Source organism: Pseudochaenichthys georgianus, chromosome 21 (genome assembly GCF_902827115.2).
Source record: "Pseudochaenichthys georgianus chromosome 21, fPseGeo1.2, whole genome shotgun sequence".
Lineage (NCBI taxonomy): Eukaryota > Metazoa > Chordata > Actinopteri > Perciformes > Channichthyidae > Pseudochaenichthys > Pseudochaenichthys georgianus.
The window spans coordinates 25,541,248-25,567,251 of NC_047523.1; the positions used below are offsets into that span (position 1 = coordinate 25,541,248).

Sequence of the window (26,004 nt, forward strand, 5' to 3'; positions counted from 1 at the left end):
GGGAGATACAACTTACCGCGTGCACTCCAGAGGCGAGGGTGGCAATGAAAAGACACAGAAGCAGCAGCCTATAGTCAAACAAATGACAGTGTTAATAATGCTGCTAATTTATGAATATATGAAGATGATTTGCTGTAAAATGCCCCGCTCACCTCAGGTTCTTCAGTCCTCTCTCGTGTTGTCCTTGCATGGTCCCACTCATGCGCACCGCAAACTTCAGGTCACTCCGCTGTCTCAATATAGAGACACTTCTACAGCATGTCTGCCCGACCTGAGGCACACCAACACCATAAACGTCAAATATCACTAATGCTTGATGAGTCAATATATGTGACCCGCCTGGTTAGCGTCTAAAGTGATTTACAACTTTATCATTGTAACTATTTCTGCTGAGAAATTGACCTCATAAGGTGCTCCGTATTAAACCCCTCTCCTGCGACAGTTGAAATGATACATCGGGTTTTCTCTTGTAAATGTAATTCATTCAATATCCGTTTGATAAAGTAATTTACTTACAGTTACCCCTGGCTTGGGAGCGGTGGTTAGGTAGAGGAAAAGGATATCACGGGTTAGAAGATGCGCGGGATCCCGAGCAAAACAGTTTTAAAACAGGTAGCAGTTGCACCAAAACCTGCTGAAATATTGTCACAAAAACACACCAAAGTGTGCCGAGTAGTCCCTCTTCTTACGGAGAAAAGTCAAAGTGTTTGTTAGAGCAGGGGTTGAGCTCGTTTGCATGGGCGAGGGTGGTCGTTTTGGGAGGGGGGTGTGGTGCAGAAGAAACAAGACCAAGTTGCATTGATCAGAACCTCATAACGTCTCGGACAAAGATGCAGCCAAACGTGCTGTCCGTGCTCTGCCGATAAGTTGAACAGTTACCTGAAGAAAGAGGACAAGAAGCGGCACGCAGGTGGTTGTTAGCGGACACTCTGCACTGTTGCGCACACGGTAACCAGCGCGCACCGCACAATGCTGTTATCGTCCGGCACCCTGTTACTGCTGCTGGCGGCTCTCTACTCCACTGTGGACCTGGCGGGGGCTGAGGTAAGTGGATGAAGCATTTACAACACAGGGAGCTTAAAAGTATACTTGTGTCACCGACACTTTCTACCTGTTTAAGTTAAGGTGCGCAACTTTTAGAAAGGAGGATCTTAGTTGTTCATAGTGTGCATACATAGTATAGGCTACTGTTTGTCCTATGTAGGCTAGTCTGTCTCTGGGCAACCGGCTGTGTTTGTGTCAAATTCAGTGTGTTTAAACATCATTAACTGTGATCATCTGTGATAGAGTTTTAGTCATTGAAATAGACACATTTCAGTGTTTTATGGTTACTCTCTTTATTCCAGATTGTGTAGAATATATATTTCTTGTACTATAAAGTTGTTAATGTTTCTTTTTCAACCACTGAATCTACTCAAAGTATTCCACTCCAGCCTCTTCTTTTTCTCTCCACTGCTGGAGGAGAAGAGAGACAGAGAAAGAGAGGGAGGGTGGGGCAGACTGTCTACGGTAGCTGAAGTGTGTGTGTGTGTGTGTGTGTGTGTGTGTGTGTGTGTGTGTGTGTGTGTGTGTGTGTGTGTGTGTGTGTGTGTGTGTGTGTGTGTTTGTGTGTGTCTATGTGTGTGTGTTACAGGGAGGTATGACGAGGTAATGAGGGAGACACAGATGTGTATGAAGTTAATCATTGGTATGTTTAGATAATCAAATAACCTTCATGAATAGGTCTCCAGAATAAAGTCTATTTGAGCTGTTATGTTGGTGTGGTCTTTTTCCCGTAGCCAGAGGAGATTTAACTATTTCGCAAGTTTGGCAAAGAAAATGTAGGGAATCTGATAAACTTTCCCATTAACATTTTGAATATTGTCTACTTATATCCGCAAGTCTGAGGCAAGTGGAACCATACCAGCTATGCTTTACATTCATTAAGAATTAACTATTTACATAAAAGCAGAACGCATACATGTTTGGCCAATGTTAATTTCACAGCTTGAGTTTGTATCCAACATTTAAAACAGAAGACAGGTACACTTTTAAATAGTTTTCCAGATACAGTTTCCCTATTCATAAACTCCTTGAATTGAATGGAAAACAGGAGAACAACTGGGGCTCCAAACCTCCCCTGAGAACAGAAAGAGTTGAGAGGTTTACTGCTCTGTGTGTTGATCCTCATTTGGGCCGTTTGTTGAAATCAACATAACTACAGCGGTCACCTTCTGCTGAAAGGCTTGTCAGATGTGGGGCTTTATTTCCAAGCGTGGGTGGGGTTTGCAGCGGAAACATCTCTCACACAGGAGTATCAGAAATCCAGCTGAGGGGGAGTAAATCTTGGACTGCGTCACATTCAAAATTAAGGCTGTCAGTTTGTATTTCACATTGCGGGGATGTGTAATGTTTCAGAGAAGATTGACACCCCTCAAGGGAGCCTGGATCATCACGCTGAGATGTCCTTAAAGTGCCAACAATTTAGTTCATGAATGACTTGTGATCAACATCTTGACAAAAGAGCTTTTGCTTGTCTCCTTTGCTGGCATCAAGCTGAGCAGAGTGTCTTTAACATTCATTTTTACAGATGTTTGATCGACAAAACAATATTGTTTGCTCTTTTATTGGCAATGGAATGACTTGTTCAATGCAGATTAAGGTTAAAGAGCTGTGTAGGTCATGATTGCAGAGGTTGAGAATGAGGTTAAACAAATCCGCAGAGGAAACCTTTATCCACAGCCTGCCTCTTTTAGAAGCACAAACACGACACAGACATAGGACATCTGGACAGATGAGCAGATTGGTGAAGAGGTGTATATCTGGGCTGAACATCTTGTTCCTGATTAAATGACGCCACTCAAATTTGGGATTTATTGTTGGCGGTAGTATATTTTCCTATCCACCCACGGGAGGTCCATAACAGGAAGTGTGTGTTCCTGTCATCCATCCAAAGCTGCACGGTGAACAGAAAGGGGCTTTCCTCATCACTTATACAATGACACACATTCTTGGCTCAAATGCAGTCTTATACATTTCTCTTCTCATTGCTTTTGTATCCTGCACCTTTGTTAATGTGGATCTCAATGTTTAGCCCATGTCTACAGGTCGCTTCAGAGTGTTTGTCTCTTCTTTGTCTCCACATACACAGTTACATGTCGTTGACTGAGTATCAGAGCATCCTGTTTGGGCTTCTTTGCAATCAGTGGGGCTGAACGGAGGCCAGGAGTGAATATACAGTATAAACATTTCACAGTCAACCACTGCAATCAACATCTAATGTCATAACTCTGAGACTCGCATGGGTCAGGCTGACTCAAATAGAAAGGTCATAATGAAAAGACAATGTCAGATTGCCTTTACCCACTACTCTGTTTGAGAGTTAACCAACACGCTAATATTTAGACCAATGTGACCTTTGCTCCCAATAATTTCACCGCATCATCTGTTCTTAAGTACATTTCCCCTCTGTTTATATAATATTAACAGAAAAGAGCTTCTCTCCCTTGGTGGTCATTTAATCTGGTCAGAATGAGTCATTAGTCATTCCTAAAGGAGGAGGAGGAGGAGGAGGAGGAGGAGTATAGGAAGATGGGTAGATTAGCAGATTCTTGCAGTGAGAGTTTGTGTGTGGGATGTTGGATGGAGGGATTGTAGAAAGGCGGTAGCTGGTGGGAATGACGAGCTTCTCCGTGCTGCCAGGTTCCTGCTCCTGGCCATGATGTTCCAGGGCAGTGTGAACCCCAGGGAACACAATTGATATCCAGAGGAAACATTACTGAGTCCTGTTAATGCCTGTACAGCCTGATACATATGTTAATATTCTCCTTTAAAAGCTAATAACCGTAAGACTTGGTCATGCTGCCCAACATGCTGACAAAGCTGCCTGTGGTCTGGTTTGAGTGTGATCTTATTCACCCATCTCCGGCCCATCACCCCCCACAGAGACAACAGCTGACCCTGTTCCTGTGATTGGCCACCAACCTAGCAAAAGCACCTTGGTTAAGCAAAAACAGGATGACCCTTGTCCCCCAGAGTTATAAAAATGCCTACGTTTGGAAGAGTTGTGTGTTTGTGTCCCAGTATTTTCACAGGCTCTGTCTCTGGGTGGCAAAGATAATTCTGCCCTGTCCCTGATACTTAAGTAGCGAGGCAGGCATGCCCCACTCTGCCTGTGTGTGTTTCTGTGTGTGTGTATTTGGTCTGTACCAAGTGAGGAAAGGATTAACCCTTATGTTATATACGGGTCTCCCGTGACCCATTGCAAGTTAAAATTATGTAATGACTACGCTCTAGTTTTTTTATCGGAACAAGGCTTCATGATATCCTCCTCAACAGCTATATAAACACTACAAAACTGATTTTGACAATTTTAGCCAAGTCTGAAGGTCTCTAAAAAAAAAAGTGTATAATTTGGTGTTCGGGTCTGGGAAGAGCAGCATTGTTGTTGTGGGTGACTCGAGGTCAAATTTGGCCCAATCAAGATTCATCTTTGACTTTAGACACCCCACCCCCATCCCTTCATCCACTGTAACAATATTTTTTTGCAACATGCACCTGGTCTCCCCTGCCTCTGCCCATCCCCCTCCCCCACGGGAACTCAACCTTTCACAAAGAATATGTACACTAACACTTGAACCTGAACACATACATGCATGTGTGCAATATGTGGTGTAATGTGTTTTGGGGCCATACAATTAAATTACAACAGGATTGTACGGTTATGAATGCATTATAAGTTAGTTATGATTTAGTTAAAACAATATTGGATGATAGTCATTATTTTTGAGTGTTTTGGACTGAGATAAATCATGGGTCAAAATTGACCCGCGAACACCATGAACGGTAACAGCTTTCGAACACAACACAAGGGTTAAGTGGTAGATTTGAGTTTTTATGAATAAACCAGTTATTTTGTCCCACGCTAATATTCCCTCTTTAACTACCTTGGGATCAACTTGTTTTTGTCCTGGAGATCTGATACTTCCTTGAGGTGTATTGTTATGGTGAAACTGCAATTTAGCCGTTGAACTGTGAAATTGGTGAGTCATAAATGTCATTTGTGGTTTGGACGGAGATGGCGTAATGGATACGTCTGTCTGACAGGGAGGTGGGAGGTTGAGAGTGATGGTGGGATGAAGGGGGAGATATTATGAGTCCCAGAAATGGAAGAACGGCGGTCGAGTCCGAGATGATACCCTTTGCCAAATTGTCCAACTGATGTAAGATAATAAAGACAGTGATGATAGCATCATTAGATTTATGATTTCAGTGCTTTTTTGTAGTTGTCCACATGAAGTGAATAGTTAGAATTTGGCTGTCTTTTCTCCCAGCTGTCCTATTTGTCAGTTTTTGGCCTGAAAGTCTTCCATTATATTGTCTCGCTTCAAAAACTAAGGACAGGTGCAAGATTAAAGAATAGTTTGTAAACGATTCCATAAACTACACAATGCTCAAGTGTTTTATAAGTACATCGCCTTATAGACAACATGGGCTTCATTACAATCTTCGCTTACCCTGTTGTTGCCTTACAGGACAGTGTATTCTTGGGTATGGGTGTGTTTGTAAATACAGTAGTTGATTTGTGTGTTTTGGCTCGATTCAATGACTTGAATAAGGGGAAGTTTTGCGCTGCCTTGATGTCCTGTCCTTTGTGAGACTTTGCACGTGTCAGGCAGAACAGTTTTAAATACTTTATAATACAAGAAGCTATCATCTTTTTTTATCATATTCTCAATGCATGTTTACAATAATGATTAACTTTGATTCATGCTTGATTATCTGACAACAAGTGATGGTGAAAGTTGCCCACTAGAACGTCTCAGATGTCAGACTTTTTCATGTGTTTAGTTGTTTCTGGTTAAAACTAAAAACGTACCTAGAAATGTTGCTGCTTTTGTATCATCATTAGCTGCAGTGTGTGAGTGTGTGTGCAACAATACAAAATACCAATGATGGCAACAATCAAAACACACATTGGAGAGGAAACTTCTCTTTGATTAAAGTGCCCGTCTTGTTCCTCTTGTATAAATACACATGTTGAGCTGGATCCTCTCAGATAAACATCATAGAGTTTGTGCCTTCTCCCTCTGCCAACAAGACAGACTTTGCCTCTATCATGCAGAAGAAGAAATGTTTTAAATAGATATTTTTAATGCGTTTTATCTTATTTATCTGACTGCAAGGAAAACACCTCAGGATATCTGAAAGAAGAAGACAGTTTGTTCGAATAACATATTCATCAAGTAAAGATCAAATCTGCAGCGGCTTAAATGAATGGCTCTCTTTTTACAACACCCTGTAGAACTGAGTGTTCCTGAACTAAAGTAACCAGGATTGTCAGGATGGTTGTTGTTTGGTAAAAGTGAAAGATCACAGCAGACAGTAGATTACGTTTTAGCAATAACAAACAAATCTATGATAAACACAAGTGTTCAGGGATCTTGGTTGAGTTGTATTGCCTGGATGTCAAGTCTGATAGTTGAATACGTTATAATTGTCTCTGAACTTTGTGAAAGTTTTCCTTTCACTTTCTTTTAACCTTTTTAAGTCATAAGTAGTTCAGACATTAGAACCAAAATAACGTACTAAGAAGGATATTGCAGAAAAAGTGAAGTCATAGGTTGAGACATGACATAGTTGGACAGTTTTATGATGTTCCCCCGTTTTAAGATTACAATGTTGGGCTTTTCCACAGAAGAAATAAGTGAACAGATGTGTTGGTAGTTACCTCACAACACATGCAACTATGGCAGCTTATGATACTCCTTTTTTTGGATAAACTCACTTATAACTTTGAGACCTACCATGATCATCAGCGGTATTTGCTTGGGAATTACACATGTTAAATGCCCCGTTCATTACACCCTCCTTCTTTTGTATGACCCTGTCAAAGTAAAATCTCAAGCTATTTTATTGGTTTAAGTCCATGCTCACTTTCATATCCTTGCTGACTTACCTCACTCATTTTAGAGTTCAGATGAGAGAGCAGGGCTCGTTTGTGTGTTGTGTGTAACTGATGAAGTTAGTGAAGGTACATTCTACCAGGAAGCTGGATGTCGCCAGTGCTGAAGAAAGAGAGACACTTACAGTAAGAGCACATGAAATTACAGATGAACCGGGCACATGCTTCATATTTGTCCGTTAACAGTTAACTGATTAATGGTGTTGCCAGAATGTGGTATATATAGAGTGAGGCGCCTTTCAACAAGTATGAGCATTACATCAATGGATACATTTATTATTTCTGTCAGCTGAACATGACAGTGATATCTCAAGTGGTGCTATCTGGGTTTGAACTCTAAGTGCCTTGAAACTGTCAAAGCAGACCTCACATATTCCTGCACAGTGTTAACTGAGCTAGAGTTACTCCGTATGTTCACAAGACATGGTAGCACTGAAATGATAGGACACTAAATGTACAAAGGAGGATTGATAGAAATAGCAGATCCGACTGTAATTCAGAGGACCTGAGAGTGCCTGTGTATCCATACCTCGAGCTTTGAACCTGTTTCCTGGAAGAACAGATGCTTTATCCATCTTTTCCTTAAGTTGCTGCTGGCGTTCATGCTCTGTAGACTTGCTGGACAATGAGGATTGTCATTCAACCAAAGGATTTAAGAAAAAAGAGCATAATCAGATAATGTGGAGTAGGAAATTAGCTAAGCTAGTCACATCCTGTGATTCACATTAGGGAAAGAGATGTGCTAATCTTTCATTGCTGACTCCAGGGGTAGATTAAGACATTTTTAACTGATATGAGAGCAGATCTGTTGTCAGGGTTCGTCATCTCTAAGGCTCCAGAATGGGAACATCTTTACGTTACAGTCTCCATATGTCCAGACGGAAGTTATGCAATGTTGATGAAGGAGATAAGGCTTGATATGGAAACAGGAGAACAATAGAAAGCAGTTCTTTCTATTAGATAGTTATCATCTGAAGTGTATGGTAATGGGCATAAAGAGCTCCATTACAGTCCCATTAGTGTGTTGTCGACTTGTAAGTTAAGTGTGGGGATAAAGGCGGTCTTTCTCTTGTCCCTGGAATTTCCTCCTTCTCTAACACATATTCTTACTCTGTAGTGCTGCAATTATGGGTTTCTGATGTCAAGTTGAGGGGTAATTTCCTCATTGGGAACACACATATGTGAAGCATGCAGAGATAGAAAAGCCTTTGTTAAATAGGATGTACAATAGGGCTTACATGCTTCCTGTATTTGCATACTCCCTGATGGATGCATTGTGTTTCCCTGTATGACAGTGATGGTGATGCATCTGTGTATAAAATACTGACACAAATAAAACACGTGTTTTTTAAGAGAGAGATAAAGAGACTTGATATCTGTATTTAGTTTTCACAGGATGGCAATGTTGGTCAACGATACAATGTTGATGAATTGTAATGAATATGTTGAACCTCTGACTTTTCCTCCAGGGCCTCCACGAGGTTGATATTTTGTCTCTTTTTGCTAAATGTTTCAGCAACCTCACTTTTCGTAATTCAGTCAGAACTCTTTTTGTCCAATGTTTTGGTTTATGGCCAAATAACCCAAAAGCTATCAGATTCCTATCACCGCCACATGTGCTTTGTGTAAAGTGCTAATAAGCAAATCTAAGTTAACATGCTAACGTTTTATTATACCAAAAACAATCTGCGTATTAGCATTGATAGCATGCTGATTGCTAGAAATAAAAGACTGGCTGTATCTATCATACAGATTTGCTTTTGACTGCTTTTAATGCAAGTGTATAAAACAAGCAGGATAAGAAAACTGGGGGAAAAAGTGAGTGTGAGAATATTCCAGGCTGGATGTATTGAGTTGGTACAAGTCACAGAGGTCATTCCCTGTCCTCACGCTGACGTTATCCCAGATACCAGAGCACTCTTGAGAGAGACGCAAGGCTGACCAAACCCCTTCTTGTCTTTGTGAGCATAAAAGGCAAGGAAGAGGCCTTCCTCCTTAGAGAAAGAATGGCTTCTGAAATCCTACATCCTGTGGCACAGTGCTGCACATTCACAGAGGAGCAACAGGCCGAGCTGAAGTCCTCAGAGCTGTGCTGTCGCTCACATGAACTCAACCAGCCATTTCTCAGAGAAAACAGACAGCCTTACAAAGCAATTGTTTCTTTCTCCCCCCATCTCTCTGTTTCCACCATCCCCTCACGCTCTCCCTCTCACTGCCTCAATACCAGATTTGCTGAAAAGATGCAAGCTCTGTTCTTGATTATTGTCAGATATTAATTATTGCACAGGCATCCAAGGCTGAGCTGCAAACAAGAGAAAGGATTGCAGAGAAAGAGATTTTCGATTTGATGTATGTGTGTTGTAGCCTACTGATCCTGTTCAAGAAGAATGTCTTTTGTTTTCGTTCTGGAACAGTAGCCGCTCATACCAGTGATGTGTGGGCATGAGATCAGAGCACACAAACCAAAAAGCCTGTCTTTCCCACTGGCTGAAACAACACAACTGTAAATCTCAGTCAGGTTGCCAGATTTCTAATACACATATTTTCTATGAGAGAGACACAGCATCTCCTGCATTTGAGTACTAATGTTTCTTTGTATCCTTTCGTAGAGGGCATCATTTAATCAGCTGTCTTTGGGTGGTGTGCTTGAGTGTGTATGTGTGTGTTTGTGCGTGTTTGTGCAGCAGTTAGCGCCGTAAAGTCGCCTCAGAGATCAACAGCAGTCTTGCTTAATTTGTTAACAAAGTAACATTTCATTCAGATGCAAATTAACACTCAGAGACTGAAGAAGAGTTATCAAGATGACCCAAGCTCTGTTTGGATGTCCCCTCTAATGGCCTGGCTGAGGTTAAAGGTCAACAGGATGAGCCTGTGAGGGTCATTTGTTTCTGGTCAGGATGGGATGAAGATGGATTAGTTGATTAAGAGAGGTCAGGGACTTTTGTAATATAACACAGGATTATTGTTTAGAATATGTTTGAAGCACTAACTTGCTTTGGAATTTTTCAAAGAAAAAGTTAAGTGAAAGTGCACCAATTATGTTTGCTGTTTGTACAGATTACTAAAGCAATTTAAATAAATAAAATGATATTGTTTCATTGAATTGGTGATTTTTTTGGGGCTCTAATCTAAACTGTTTCACAATCCCTCCACGTCCTGTTTTCTTAACTTGCAAAGCGAGTTATCGGTAGAGAACTGTTTTCTTGGACCAGCTAGCTCTTGAAGATCAGCCAATTCCAGGGTTTTCATATAACCATACACACATACAGTACAAGTGAACAGTCAGACACACACAAACAACATTGTGCCGACCAGCAGGTCCTGAGAAAATAAAAAATTAAATAATTTCCCCATTTTTTGAGTTAATTTGGCATGTGGGACTTCCTGTTTCTGTTCTGATGAAGAGGACTGTACAGTGTTCTGTCGTTATGTTGCATGTCTGCTGACATGTTCAACAACTTTTGGACTCCCAGAGGATAAGAGTTGTTTGCAGTTCGGTCTATAGTTGGCCACCGAATTATAGTAGCCACGATTTCTGTTAGGTCTCCCAGTTTGTTGAGATTCTGAATTCAGGCATACGCTGCATGGTGTTGATAAATGGGTGACATACTTGTTGTTTCTATTGGTAGGGATGCGTGCCAGCGTGCTAAGGCATGTGTGTGTGCAAATGTACATTCCTATATTTAAAATGTTGCCTAAGTATTGCATTTCATATATTTACTTATATTTATTTATATAGTTTGCTTTTTCCAAGGGATAAAGATTTCCTCCTAAATGTTTATGCTATTAATTTTTATTTCTTTGTTTACATCAAATATATGTGTGTGTTTCTGCACATGTGCAGCTTTGTGCAGACATTGTTTGGGCCTGTGTGTGTGGGAACAGCTTTCTGCCGATGCATCTGTTTTCGGTTAAATAAGCCTTGAATTATTTCTGTGGTGTAGATGAGAATCTGCTGCCTGCAGCCAGAATGCCTGACATCAAGTCGGTCTCAGCAAATGAGCGTTACAGGACTCCTTAAATAAAGGAAACAGAAAACATAGCCCTGTTTTATTGCAAAATGTAGGCCTATGGTCTCTAGGTATAGGACTCGAACTTGGCCTTGGGGCACTGAGTATTGACGTGTAACCATGATGTATGTATTGTGTGTCTCTTTAAGACATGTTGAGCAGTCAAGTGGTGCATTTGTTAACGGAGTGGTTTGACATTTTTGGAAATATGCCTATTCTCTTTCTTGCGGAGAGTTTGATGAAAAGTTCAATACCACTGTCATGTCTGTATGCTACAGTAGTTCGCTTAGCTTAGCAAAAATACTGTAATCGAGTAAACAGCTGCTGCCTGTGTACCTACCTCTGTCCCACTGCGATTCCCTGTAAAACGATAGTTACGGCTGTAACTACGGTTCTATGAGTCCCGGATGACCGCCAGAGGCGGTGCTTTAGCACTGGATATGTCCATCGCGCGCGCATGCGCAGCTCGAGTACCAATAACAACAAAGTCACCTGTGACCCACGTGACACCGGCTATATCAGCCGGTATTGTCAGAGGATCTGTTCCCCGAATCTTCTCGCGAGCACACAAGAATTCTGAGTGACAGGGAACTCTGGCGGTCATCCGGGACTCATAGAACCGTAGTTACAGCCGTAACTATCGTTCTATTTCGTCCCTACTGACCGCCAGAGGCGGTGCTTTAGCACTGGATGACCTATACCAACAATGTCATGAAGAATCCAAGCCCTTGCTCACCACTGGAAGCAGCGGCGCTCGGCAAAAGGACCACGCCCAAAGAATGGGGAGTGGCGACATTGACCTGATGACAACTGGAGAATGTGCCAGAAGACGCCCACGACGCCGCGGCGCAGATGGTCTCCAGGGGCACCCCTCTCAGGGCAGCCCAATATGTTGAGATGCTCCTTGTAGAGTGGCATCTCAGCCTGGTGGCAGGGGGCGACCACTGGCCCCGTAAGCCTGTGAGATGGTATCGACAACCCAGTGGGGAAGCCACTGGTTAGAGGGCCTAACCTCCTTTAGTGCCGCCAGGGCAAACTCAAGAGTTGCTCCTCCTGCCGTATACAGGCAGTAGCCTTGATATACGCCCTTTGGGCACCCCCCGGGCACAGCAACTTCGATGTGCCGTACTCCTGAATGTCAAAGCGTGCCAGCTGGGCAGGCTGATTGAAGTGAGTTTGTGGAAGGACCCCGGGCGGGAATGCCACATTTGCCCAAAGGGCAACGCATGAGAGTCCCACCTCGGGCATGTATTGTTTATGGAGAGGACATGCAACTCCCTGACTCACTTCCCTGAGGCTATGGCAAGCAGAAATGCTGCCTTTGTGGGCAGCCACCTAAGCCCCACTTGGGCCAGGGGCTCGAAGGGAGGAGGTGATAGGGCATCCGGCAGCAAGGGCAGGTCCCAAGCCGGAGCCCTCGGGGTGCAAGGGGGACGCTGCCGTAAAGCCCCTCTCATAAAGAGGGACACCGACCTGTGGCACCCCGCTGTGGCGCCGTCGACCCGAACATGTCGGGCAGAATCGCAGCCGCATAAATTCAGAGTGGAGTGAGAACGTCCACTATCTAGAAGGGACTGTTGTCTAAGCAACAATGTACATGCTGTCCCCAAGGAACACGCACATTCTTGCCCCCCAGTTGGGGTAGAAAGTGCGTGAGTGCAAGCTGCACGGCCCGAAGCTCTAGCACGTTGACCCGGCGCGCACTCTGCTGGGCAGACCACTGACCCTGAACGGTCCTGCCCTGCCGCACTGCACCCCACCCTGAGAGACATGCACCTATGGTGATGGTCTCCTGGCAGGATGGGATGGCGCCCATGGGCACGCCTACCAGAGATAGGCCCTGCCCCTCCAGCGTGACGGAGAGTGGAGCAATGCTGCGACACCCTGACTTCACTGTGCCTGTGCCACTTGGCGTCCAAGTGAAGGCTGTTCAGCCACATCTGCATGGGGCACAACGACAGCGGGCCTAAGGGCCCAGCGGCCGAGGCAGCTGCCAGTCTGCCCAAGGGCCGGAGGAACTGAATATAAGGCACCCTCTTGCCCGGCCCACGTGGATGTAGGCATCCCTCGGTTGGGAACCACTCCACCTGTGCGTATGCAGTAGTCAGCATATAGAATGGCAGCACCTTCAGGAATCTGTTGATTCCTCTGAGGTCCAAGATCGGGCGAAATCCGCCGACTTTCTTGCTCACGAGAAAGTATGCCGAGTAGAACCCCCTGGCTAAGCAGAGGGTCTTACTGGGTTGATTGCGTCCTTGGACAAAAGGACGGACAACTCTTGGCCTAGAGGTAGGGCCCCTGCAGGATCGCTGACGACTGTCAATTAGACCCAGCCGAAGGCTAGGGGCCGGAGCTGCGGTCCGTACCCCTGGGTTAAGGTGAAAACCACCCAAGGGACGGAAGTACAGACTGCCCAGAAACTGAGCTGCTGCTGGGAAAGCAGCCGCCGACCACCCCCGGGATTTCAGAGCCCAGCCCCCCGGACCCTGGAGCCTCTTGGGGGGTTCCGGTCAGGCTCTGGGGCACGAGGCCGCCTGGAAGGCGGGCGACATGGGGCACGAAAGTCATTGGGAGGCGGTTGAGTGGGCCGCTAAGACCTCTGCAGACCACCCCTGTAATCCAGCGGCTGAGTGCGGCTGCTAGAGCGGCCCCTGGGCCTGCTGGGAATGGGCACAGGTCTGCGAGGACCCGAGTGCTGCTGCCTGGTCTGCCTAGCTTGGGCGGCACACTCCAGTGCCTCCGAGGGCAGCTGATCTAAACAGCTCCCCTGGCTCGACTGGTCCGCGACGGAGGACTCTCCGTCAACCGGAGGAGGTGTGTCAGCCGAAGGAGGGGCGCCAACCGAAGGAGGGGCGCCCACCGAAGGAGGGGGGGGGGGGTTAGCAGCCCCTACACCGGGCCGAGGCTGAAGGGCCAAGAGGCGACTTCATCATGCCCCTATCGGCAGCTAGCCGATCCACTTTAGAGGACAGCCTATTTCTAGTCCTTCTATTGGGGGGAGCACACAAAGCCATCGCTCCCTCAAGTCGCCGGGAATGGCCGAATTGATCTGGAGGAGTACGTGACAAGGAGAGGTGTCTGTTGGCTGCTGCCAGACGTTCCACCTCAGTGATTCGAGCCACTCTGAGCACCCGAGGCATGCAGCTACAGCTCATGCAGGCGTTTACCGTGAGAACCTCCCTCAGATGCTCGAATTTCGTCCCCACTGACCGCCAGAAGCGGCCGAGGCAGGAGGGGCAGCGGTCGTGGCCGTCCTCGGGCTCAAGAGAAACCCTACAGGCGCTACATGAATGAACCATTCTGTGGGTAGCCAGATGCAGCGTAGCCTGGAGCGGGTGCGGGAACACGCCTTCACCAGCTACCTGCTTAATGGAAAGAGTAGAGCGTTGCTGCTACTCGCCGAACAGAAAGAGGGATGTAATTACACCCACGTTACGGCAAAGGGAGCGGGAGCGGGATCACTGCCTTCACCTAGCTGGATTAGTAAATAAGGCAGTTTACCAAGAGCGGGGGCGAAAACACTGCCTTCACTGGCTGAGCTAGAGGCGAGTGCCAGATGCAGCGTAACCGGGAGCGGGTGCGGGAACACAGCCTTCACCAGCTACCTGCTTAACGGAACCAGGCAGTTTAGCGTCTACCAGGAGCGGGGGCGAGAACACTGCCTTCACTGGTTAAATTAAGACGAATGCCAGATGCAGCGTAACCGGGAGCGGGTGCGGGAACGCAGCCTTCACCAGCTACCTGCTTAACAGAATAAACAAGGCAGTTTAGCGTCTACCAGGAGCGGGGGCGAGAACACTGCCTTCACTGGTTGAGTTAGAGACGAATGCCAGATGCAGCGTAACCGGGAGCGGGTGCGGGAACACAGCCTTCACCAGCTACCTGCTTAACAGAAAAACAAGGCAGTTTGGCGTCTACCAGGAGCGGGGGCAAGAACTGCCTTCACTGGTTGAGTTAGAGACGAATGCCAGATGCAGTGTAACCGGGAGCGGGTGCGGGAACACAGCCTTCACCAGCTACCTGCTTAACAGAAAAACAAGGCAGTTTGGCGTCTACCAGGAGCGGGGGCGAGAACTGCCTTCACTGGTTGAGTTAGAGACGAATGCCAGATGCAGTGTAACCGGGAGCGGGTGCGGGAACACAGCCTTCACCGGCTACCTGCTTAACGGAGAAACAAGGCAGTTCCGCGTCTACCAGGAGCGGGGGCGAGAACACTGCCTTCACTGGTCGAGTTAGAGACGAATGCCAGATGCAGCGTAACCGGGAGCGGGTGCGGGAACACAGCCTTCACCAGCTACCTGCTTAACAGAAAAAACAAGGCGGTTTGGCATCTACCAGGAGCGGGGGCGAGAACTGCCTTCACTGGTTGAGTTAGAGACGAATGCCAGATGCAGTGTAACCGGGAGCGGGAGCGGGAACACAGCCTTCACCGGCTACCTGCTTAACGGAAAAACGAGGCCGTTTGGCGTCTACCAGGAGTGGGGGCGAGAACTGCCTTCACTGGTTAAGTTAGAGTCGAACGCCAGATGCAGTGTAACCGGGAGCGGGAACACAGCCTTCACCGGCTACCTGCTGAACGGGAAGAGTAGAGCGGTGCTACTACTCGCCGAACAGAAAAAGGGATGTAGCTACATCCGCATTACCGGTAGAGGGAGCGGGAGCGAGCGCACTGCCTTCACCTAGCTGGGTAAAATAAAGAAGCTAACAGTATACGCAAGACGTTAGCCGAGCGGCTGCTGCTAACGATCAAGCGAGATCAAGTCAAATAACACATGTTTAAGACTAGATAACTAGCTCCTAAAGAATAGAATAGCACAGAGCCGTAGTTACAGCAGTAACCATGGCCAGGGCTCACACGGCATCTAACCGTAGTTACAGTAGTAACTATGGCCAGTACTTACACGGCTTAGCACCGTCGTTACAGTCGTAACTCTGGCCAGTACTTGCACGGCTTGGATACTTACACAGCATAGAGCCGTAGTTACAGTAGTAACTCTGGCCAGTACTTGCACGGCTTGGAACCGTAGTTACAGTAGTAACTATGGCCAGTACTTACATGGTTTAGAACCGTAGTTACAGTAGTAACTATGGCCATTACACGGCTTAGAGCCGTAGTTACGGTATTGCCTATGGCCAGTACGTGCACGGCTTGGAACCGTAGTTACAGTAGTAACTATGGCCAGTACTTACGGCTTAACCCCGTAGTTACAGTATTAACTATGGCCAGTACTTACACAGCTTGGAACCGTAGTTACAGTAGTAATTATGGCCAGTACTTACGGCTTAGAACCCTAGTTACAATAGTAACTGTGGCCGGTGCCTAAAAGTGTCAGCCAACGGCTGCCCACTAGACAATATAATATTGGGAGGATGAAATCCTCCTTAATGGCCATACATGCAGAGCACACAGCACACACAGTGAAGATTGTTCTCTGCATATCGTCCTAGTGCTAGGAATCTAGTACTAGGAGCAGTAAATACCACGATATAGCGCTACTGCAACCATACCATGCGTTTACCGGGAGCAGCAGCGAGAGCACTGCCCTCACCGGCTGAGTTAAATAATGAAGCTTAACCGTACATGCAAGGTGTTAGCCAAGTGGCTGCTGCTAACAATCAAGCAACCAAGTCAGAACACAATGTTAAGACCAGATAATTAGCTTCTAAGAAAGAGAACAGCCCGCATAGAACCGTGTCTGGTTACAGTAGTAACCGCACATGCCGAGCACACAGCACCCGCCGTGAAGATGTTCTCTGCATATCATCCTAGTGCTAGGAGTCTAGTACTAGGAGCAGTAATACAACGAACTAGCGCTACTGCAATCAAACCCTATGCTACAGGGAGCGGGAGCACTGCCCTGAGTTAATAGTTAAGCTCAACAGCAAGGTGTTAGCCAAGCGGCTGCTGCTAACAATCAAGCGACCAAGTCAGAACACAAATGTTAAGACCAGATAATAGCTTCTAGAAAATTAGTACTTAATAAGTACTTACCTTACTTTCTGCATCTAAACGAAAAACGGGTTTAAAGTATGACACTCTTGGCTTTCCATACTAAATCGAATGAGGGACGCAGCCAAAGCTGGGACTCAAATGCTAATGATAGCTCGGGCACAACTCCACAAGCAGAACTTTCAAAAGAGCATAAGGGCAACTTTATGGGAGAGGAAGCGGGAACACTGTCGTCACCAGAAAGTCTAAGCCACAAACAATAAGACGGTAATCAGGACAACTTGGCTGGGAGCGGGTGTGGAAACACAGCCATCACTAGCAACAAGCTGACACAAACCTGTCTGTCGAGGCTCTGCACAGCCGGCGCAGCTCCTGGAGGACGCGTCTAACGACCCGTAGCTCCGACTGTCAGACGCGAAGCTTCACGCGGCCAGCTGTTTGCAGAGAAATCCCTCCGATCAAACGTTCAAGCCTGAACGCTGTAGGCTACGAAAACGTAGCCACGGTACCCTCGCACAGCGAGAAGATGAACAGGAACAGATCCTCTGACAATACCGGCTGATATAGCCGGTGTCACGTGGGTCACAGGTGACTTTGTTGTTATTGGTACTCGAGCTGCGCATGCGCGCACGATGGACATATCCAGTGCTAAAGCACCGCCTCTGGCGGTCAGTAGGGACGAAATAGAACCCCAACATGTTGCTTTGACACTTGGAAGCCTGTAGTGAATTAAACAATGTGACACAGTGTGCCAACTACTGAACATTAGAGTTGATAGTTGACAGACTTTGCACTTGGCAAGAAAGTTACTAACTCTGTTTCCAAAAATGTCCAACTATTTCTTAAAGTACATCCAACGAAAACAAATGTTGCCTGAGTCAAGGAGACTATGTTTTCGGTTCAGTTTATCTGTTTGTTTGTCAGCAGGATAACCGAATAATTACCCGATGGATTTTCACGAAACTTGGTGGAAGAGTGTTGAATATCATGACGGATTGCACACAAACTTGGTTTAACAATTATTAACATTGTGAGATTGACCTTGTGTGATGCATTCATGGGTGTATCGGAATAATCAGATAAATTAGTTCTGAATAATTGCCCCTGAGGTTGGCAAAGACTTTGGTTTACCTATTTATGGCTCATCATGACTCCTAAATGCAGGCAATGGGACCATCTGAGGAACATGTGAACGCACCACCGACATTTGCAGAAATGTTCTGAGTGCCATTGAATGTTAGTTACAGGGCGTGTCCCTAGATATAACTATTCTTATGAAATCAATAAAAAAAACATTTCAGTTAGATATTCTGGTCTATTCAAATTTAATTTAAAGGCTATATTCCTTCCCTGGATTTACTCTAATGTAAAATGTTGCTTTCATATAATAATTCACTAAAAACTAAAGAGAGTATGAAATGTATTCACAGAATCAGGCACAGGAGCACTTAACAAGAAAAATGGTTCTGCTTAAAACGATTTATGTTATCTTCTTGGAAATAAAAAAGAATGTTTCACATCATACCAGGCCAGTTAACACACACACACACACACACACACACACACACACACACACACACACACACACACACACACACACACACACACACACACACACACACACACACACACACACACACACACACACACACACACACACACACACACACACACACACACACACACACACACACACACACACACACACACACACACACACACACACACACACACACACACACACACACACACACACACACACACACACACACACACACACACACACAGTTTGTTTACAGAGCAAGTTGCACCATGAGACTTGTCTTCCAAGTATGGCAGTCAGACAGAGAATTCCCCTCCTCCACTTGATTCTCACATCCCAGCCTCTCAGTACCAGGAAGGCCAGGAATGCCAGAGCAGCACGGTTCAACCCACCACAGTCTGAAATATCTTAACCTCCTCCACTGATCTTTTGTTATTTTAGTTTTGTTTCAGTTTATCTCCCTCTCTCTCCAGGTTCAGTGTGGTTAACCGAGCATTACAACAGCATAGTTGTGGTCAGAAGCACCTGTGATCTTATTATCCGTGAATAAAAACTACAAATAAAAACCTCCTAACCACAAAAACCTGGAATGAGTCAACACTGCTGAGACACTGATCTCATAGCTGTTTATTACAGAATCAGTTTAGCGGTAGCAGCAATACAGCTGTTATTGGTATAGGCTATGTGTAAGGTAAGGTACGTTTATTTATATGGCACATTTCAGACGCAGAGACAATTCAAAGTGCTTTACATTATCATTAACACATAATAGTAAGACAACAGAGAGGAACACAATAAATAAACATAATGGAATAACAGTTTCATAAAAACAATGCATTAATGAGATACAAAATAGTTGAAAAATGACATTGTAAATACGGTAAGTGCTAAAACAAGTTAAAAGGCTTCTGGGTAAGCAGCTCTAAAAAGTAGTGTTTTTAGCCTCGACTTAAAAGAACTCGGCGTGGGTGAAGACCTCAGGTTTTCTGGAAATTTGTTCCATTTGTGGGGAGCTAAAAAACTAAAAGCATCTTCGGCGTGTTTGGTTCTGAGCCGGGGAACAATGAGTAAGCCCGCCCCCGATGATCTCAGAGCTCTGGGGGGCTCGTAACAGGGCAGCATGTCAGACATATATTGGGGTCCCAAACCATTTAATGCTTTATAAGTTAACAATATAATTTTAAAATCGATTCTGTAAGCTACTGGTAGCCAGTGCAGAGATCTGAGTACTGGGGTGATGTGTTCTACTCTTTTTGTTTTGGTCAGGACTCTGGCAGCGGCGTTCTGGATTAGTTTTTTAACCGATGTTGTAGTGTACATACATACATGTGTATTGTTTGTACACATGTGCTGCTTATTTACTGTATATATTGCAGCTACATTTATCACAAGGTATTGTATAGCCTACTGCAGTTAGCTCCATAATGTCTCGTTTAGCGTTGCTCAATGAGCTATGCCTCCAATTGAGATCCTTCTTACTTTATGGAGTAAAACTATCCTGATTGTCTCCATATGGAAGCCATGATCTGTGGTTTAAAGCCATGAGCACGTCTTTACAGGGTGACTTACATAGGTTAAACATCTAAGACTAGTAAGTCTTATATGTTTAACCTATGTAAGTCTTTACGTAAGTCTTTATGTAAGTCTTTACACATTTCACTGTAGTAAATTGACACAGGAGCTTGTAAATAGTACTTAGACACAAAAGAAAGTATGAAAGAAAATAAAAGCTGTATAACTCTACATGTTATTTCAGTGGGACTAAAAAACCCAGATGTTTATGTAAAATGTCATGGATGCATTCTATTTAACAGTGTTTCACAATATTGTGCGGGAAACTAAGCCAAAATGTCATTGGATGTTTGGATGAGTAATTAGATCAACCAACTTGAAATCAACCCAAACAGCCAAACCCCCAACACTTAGTGCAACATGTAAACCCAAAGTGAAGTGAAGCAACAATATGGCTAACTTGTGTACTTCTCCTCACATGGAGAGGCTGGTGTTGTTGGTAAACGTGGTTAAGAAGTCTTTTGACAGTTCATTTTAGAATTGAGTCAGAGGGACAGTCTTAACCTCAGAGATTGTTTTCGATGTTGCTGGTAGTAACCAATGAGAGCAATCCAAGCAGCAAAATACTATTAAAGCACCTTTTATACTCCAGAAACCAAGTGAAGGTGTTACAACTGAGTTAGCATGGTTATCTGGTTTCCTCCTCACTGAAGCCCATATCCGTGTGGAAGGAAGGCCCCATACAGTGGAGGAGATAAACTGAGAATCATTTCTCCAGTCAAATCCTTTTCTCAGGCTTCACAGACTTCAACATTTCTGCGTCAGGAAAACTTTTGTTTTGTTTTCTGCAAACAATGAGGAAAAACAACAGTCCACAGAACTTTCCAGATAAGAGCAGCCAGACCTTATATGCAGTACTAGCCAGGATGCCCGCTACGGTCGTATATGTGTGTGTGTGTGTGTGTGTGTGTGTGTGTGTGTGTGTGTGTGTGTGTGTGTGTGTGTGTGTGTGTGTGTGTGTGTGTGTGTGTGTAGTCATATATACAGTTATACCATAATTGCAAGGCCATGACGGGTCCCAAGGTGCATCTCTGATAACCAATACTGTATTTTAGGATAGGAGGTTATCCAAATGTGTTTGAATTGTGCCTGTATGTGTGTCTGTTTGAGTTGTGTAAAGAAGAAGAGAGGATGTGATATTAGCATATCCTCCCACACTGTATGTATTCAGCCCCTCCTGGAGACCCCTAGGGGTTTGTGAGATACTTCAGCGGTGGTGGGAGGTTATGGCAGGAATGTGCTGGGAATGTGATGTCGTTCTAAGAAATGTCTGTATATGACATTGACCAGATGTTAGCGTGATCTTCAGTTTTCCTTAACATGGTAGGAAAGATACATCCAGCTGTTGAAGATGTAGAGCACTCCAGTGATGGGAACATTTCCCCCCCCAGGTGGTTACAATCAGCACTGCTGCAGGACTGTTCATGAAAACCTTTTTTTTTAATACTAAATACATGCAGCAGGCTGACATTTGTCAGAGCGGTGTAATTGTTTCACAGAAGACAACAACTTAAAACTTGCTCACACACTTGCCATGTTATGAGTTGAATGAAATGGGTCTACATGAGGGTTGGATTTGCCCTCTTTGGCAAGAAGAGTAGAGGCAGTGAGTCATAAGCTGAAGGACAACGTGAATGCATTTTTCCTGTGGGCTGCAAATAAAACCACCCTATTTGGTTTTGTTTGTTTCGTTAAATCCAATTGCCTTCCCCATCCATTGTTTACGCATGTACAAAATGTAGTTAAGATGCCTCAAGTCTCTTGAAGGATATTTCATGAGAAGTAAGAAGAGATTTGTTGAAGTGGTACTGCTTTGATTTGTATTGGAAACAAATATTTCCCTTAAGGCCCCATAGTTTAGGTACCATCCTTAATATAGTAGAGTCTAATCATAAGTAAGACTCGTGGTAGACTCCTGTGATGTGTGCAAAGGACAAGTGTTTGCAGATACAGTATGTAACCTTACAAGTAGGTTGTTTTAATTTTTTATCAGAGCATTGGTTTGATTGCCGTATTATCTTTTTCTAAATACAATACCCACCTTAGTACCTAGAGTGAGGTTAGGTTAATAACTGCACAATGTTGAATTTATTGTAGCTTAAGTAGTGACTTATAAGGCCTAATCCATACAAGCTATTGTGTAACAGCCAGGCAGTGCTTGCGTCAGCCACGAAGGTGCTGCTATAGTCCTTTTTAGGATACTCTGTACCCTCAACGTTGGTTTGTCGGAGTGTTTGTGCTAATGTCTCTTGCTGGCCGGATCCCGTAATCTGGGGAGAAAACATGACTCATCACTTCCTCTCTCCTTGGCTCATCCTATGTATCTAATGATGTCAGACATATGGAGTAAGTGTTGTTGAAACACCAGGCCTTTTGGGATGTGTTTTGAACTGAAGAAACCTCCAGCATCTCTAACACACCACAAGACACTGAGACACCTGTGTACTGCCGCACATCTCTGAATTTCCATGGCGCCGTGGCCTTGTATCTAAAAACGCTTTTCAAAGACTGGAAACAGCTACAGTATATGAGTGCAGTCCATTTACAGTTCACACCAGCCCCTTCCTCCTCTTTTGTTTGAATTTTCTATCCAGCCAAAGTAAACACTCACAGACACACTGTCACATACGCACAATTATGATGAGCCATTGTTTTGCGCATTGCCCAGGAAACGTAAATACTCTGCCAGCTCACGTCAAATTGATTTTTTACAGTTTGGAAACATGCAGGCCTTCCATCCAGACTCGGGAAGGACATAAACACTTGTCGAGAGACACATGGGGCTGTCTGCTGAGATTTGCTGGGCTGATAATTTTCTCGAGAGCTCAGTGACTCATTGCCAGCCACTGTAGTCACACTCTAACACTCTGCTGTATCTCAGGCTTCTGCTCAGCTTGTTTGCTCTGTGGAAGATCACACGGGCACACCACATACTCCGCCGATGCACCTAAAGTATAAGCAACAATTACATTTTTGGAGCATTGGAGGAGTTAATTAGATATTTGATTTACTTATGGATATTTAATTAAAGAAAAGTATGAATGGAAACTAAGTAGTTATTATATATATAATATGGGGATGCTCCAAACTTTTGTTGGTAAGTATAGTTAAAAAATAATCAATTGATTAAAACGAGATCTACTAAAAGGCCTTTCAACAGCGTTAACAAGAATAGTGGTGGCTTTTTATCTCAGGCTTGTGTGGTTAGTCTCATCCTCCAATCAAATCTCTCATCATCAGATGCACCCGGGCATCTGTATGATAAGGTCCTCCTCAGATCCCTTTTTCTTGCAAAGCCCAGATACCAAATCAGACATCTTCTCTATAGCTTCAAGACTCATTAGCACGATGTTCTTATTGTGCCGATGTCAGATGTCTTTGCGCCACCTTTACCATTGAATGTTTGGGTTTATGGCGGTGCACAACGGACGTAAAAGAAAAACAAACAGGAGAATCCGGAGAGACACCGCTCTGATCTACCCGCTGCCCACAGATTACTGAGCTCTGTTTGGAGATCCAGCATTAGACATCACAGTGGTGTGGCTTTTTATCACACTCGAGTGCACACAGTCTTCATCATTGTGCGTGTCGGCTTGATGCTTAGGTCATGCCTTCTAACATGCAGGAATGTCTGCTCATCTAAGAAAACTGAAGAGACTACAATTCATAGACAGAGAGCAACAGGTGACTGAGGGATTGCTTCAACACGAGCAGCTGTGATTAACTTGAACGGTGCTGACAATATGCGAGTGTTACCTCATTGCATTAGCTTGCCTGAACTCCCCTTGGTGAATTGTAAAAAAAACAAAACAATCACGTTAATCCAGCATCAGGAGCCCTTATTGCTGCGTGCCAGGTTTGCCATAATAAAAGACACATGTGCTTCATTCTGAGTTAATTTTCCTCTTCCTCTGTTAGACATATGACACTAATCTGATCTGAAGCAGGTGTTCATTAAGTTTTATTTTAGTGGCATAACAGAAATGAATCCTGTGAAACAAAAACACACCTTATGAACCAGAGGTGGAGAGGTGAGATGAGATGGAGAGAGTTTGGAGGTGTTTGTAGGCCACACATGAGTTATAAATACTGCAGTAAAGGAGAACAAGTGCACTTTGACAGGGTGGGGGCTGTTGAGGCTGAACGTCCTGGTCTGTTTTCTTGTATTTTCCCATGGTTTTAGAGCCACATATTGATTCAGTTATCAGGTTTGAGAGGATTGTGCATACGAATAAAGGATGTTTTAGGACTTGGAAAGAAGTTGCATTACATAAAGTGTAGATTTAAGAAAGAATAATTTGTCAGGTTTAGAAATTTGGGAACGGATCACAATGATTGGTAATGGAGAGCCATTTTGTTGTTGTGTGTGTGAGAACGAGAGGCAGCCTGAGAGAAATATTTGTGGGTGGTGTAGCTGTACACTCTCTGACCAAAGCCCTGACAGACTTTTGGCTGGACGCCTTCCACGTGAGTCGAGCAACAGCTGGATGATGGAGGGAAGAGGAGCAATGGAAATAAAGCCAAGGCAGTGCAGGCCAGTTCCCAGGCTCCATCCTCTGGAGACTCCAGAAGAGAGGAAGCAGGGCGGGGTCAGGGGGGGACTGAAAGGGCTGAGAACAGCTGCACTGATGTTCTGCCTGCATATCGTTTTAATAGTCTAATCTAATAAGAAAATAAATCCTTTCTCCATTGTCTGAGATCAATCAAGTTAAAGCTGCTGCACAGATTACTTCATATTTTTACATTAACAATGGATCAAATGACTAAGTGGATGTGAACTTGGCTGCTTGTAGTGCCAAACACACAGAGAATGTTCACACCACCCTGCAGTTTTCTTTAGCTCTATGGGGCATTTGAGCATCTTTCAGTACATCTTTTAAGTTTTCATGCTGGTAACTAAGCTGTTTTGGCCCACTCTCGGTGCATAGCAACCCTTTTCACCTAAAACAAGTGAATATTTATCCACCAGGTGGCGAGACAAACAACAGCTGGGTAACACTGCCCCCAAGTGGCCAAAGAAAAAAAGAAAATGATAAAATGCAATTCAGATCATTCTTTTTTCTTTTTTTAAATAAAAAACTGTGATTCATAAATGCGTATCTTTGATGGATAAAAAGGCTTGCATGAAAACACTCATTGTCTGGCAGCTCACTGTGGTGATGCACAGTGTCAGTAGGGATGTCTATGAGTGGACAGAGCAGAGGCAGGACATAAGTTGCCATTGAAAAATGAAAAGTTTCTAACGCTGTTTAGTGTTTACACTTCTGATGGATGACATTTAAAAACCCTCAGCAGATGTCCTTTATAATGTCCAGCTGCCGAACACAGTTTTATCTCCCTGTGTTTATTTTCTTGTTTTGTTGAAGCCAAACCAATGCTCCCTTGTTTTGCCTTTCAAGTGATGGATCATTAAATTTTACATTTCTTCTCACCCTCAGGGCTGCGGGGCTTCATGTGGAAAATGTGACTGCAGTGGTGTGAAAGGAGCAAAGGTTAGATTTTCTTTTGTCACTGTCAATCAATCCACGTGTGTTCTCTCCCCATTTATTTGATATCAGGCTGCCATGTTAGTATGCAGTTAATGCAAAGTTCATAGCGGGCCAAAGCAGCCGCTACAGTACCTCCTATGTTCTGAGAAATGGGGTCAGCTCAGTGGGACGGACTGGAGCTGGGCCCGGGTGGAAAAGCAGTCACGGAGCAGAGACCAGGATGGGAACAAAGATCAGTTTGAATTAGAGCATGTCCGGACACACAGCTGGGCTGAAGGTCCTATTTCCAACAGAGGGAGGCTCTCATACGAGTGTATGAGCGGTGGGGACACATAGCCGTGAACTGGCGGCGATCCTTTGAGCTGTCAGCACTCTAGCATGACCTGATCACTGACCTGAAACATGAAAAGTTGGTATTAACTGACTTGGGAAATGTGTTTTTTGCGGATCTTCTTTGTTTTTCACTATTTTTCTTCATTAGTTGGACTATTTTCTCA

General features: G+C 44.6%; 2 protein-coding genes across 2 annotated transcripts in view; one reads left to right on the forward strand and one right to left on the reverse strand.

Annotated features, from left to right (window-relative positions):
- col4a2 (collagen, type IV, alpha 2) overlaps positions 1-693 on the reverse strand; it is a 55,585-nt gene extending 54,892 nt beyond the window's left edge. The window contains exons 1-3 of the mRNA XM_034109427.2: positions 517-693; positions 153-271; positions 17-68 (exon numbers count right to left, since the gene is read on the reverse strand). Coding sequence (XP_033965318.1) covers positions 17-68; positions 153-202 — 102 coding nt within the window. The 5' untranslated portion in view covers positions 203-271; positions 517-693. The remainder of the gene's footprint in view (positions 1-16; positions 69-152; positions 272-516) is intronic.
- A 131-nt stretch (positions 694-824) lies between these two features.
- Positions 825-26,004, forward strand: part of col4a1 (collagen, type IV, alpha 1) — a 44,453-nt gene continuing 19,273 nt past the window's right edge. Inside the window, exons 1-2 of the mRNA XM_034109428.2 lie at positions 825-1,044; positions 25,457-25,510. Of these exons, the coding sequence (XP_033965319.1) occupies positions 970-1,044; positions 25,457-25,510 (129 nt within the window). The 5' untranslated portion in view covers positions 825-969. The remainder of the gene's footprint in view (positions 1,045-25,456; positions 25,511-26,004) is intronic.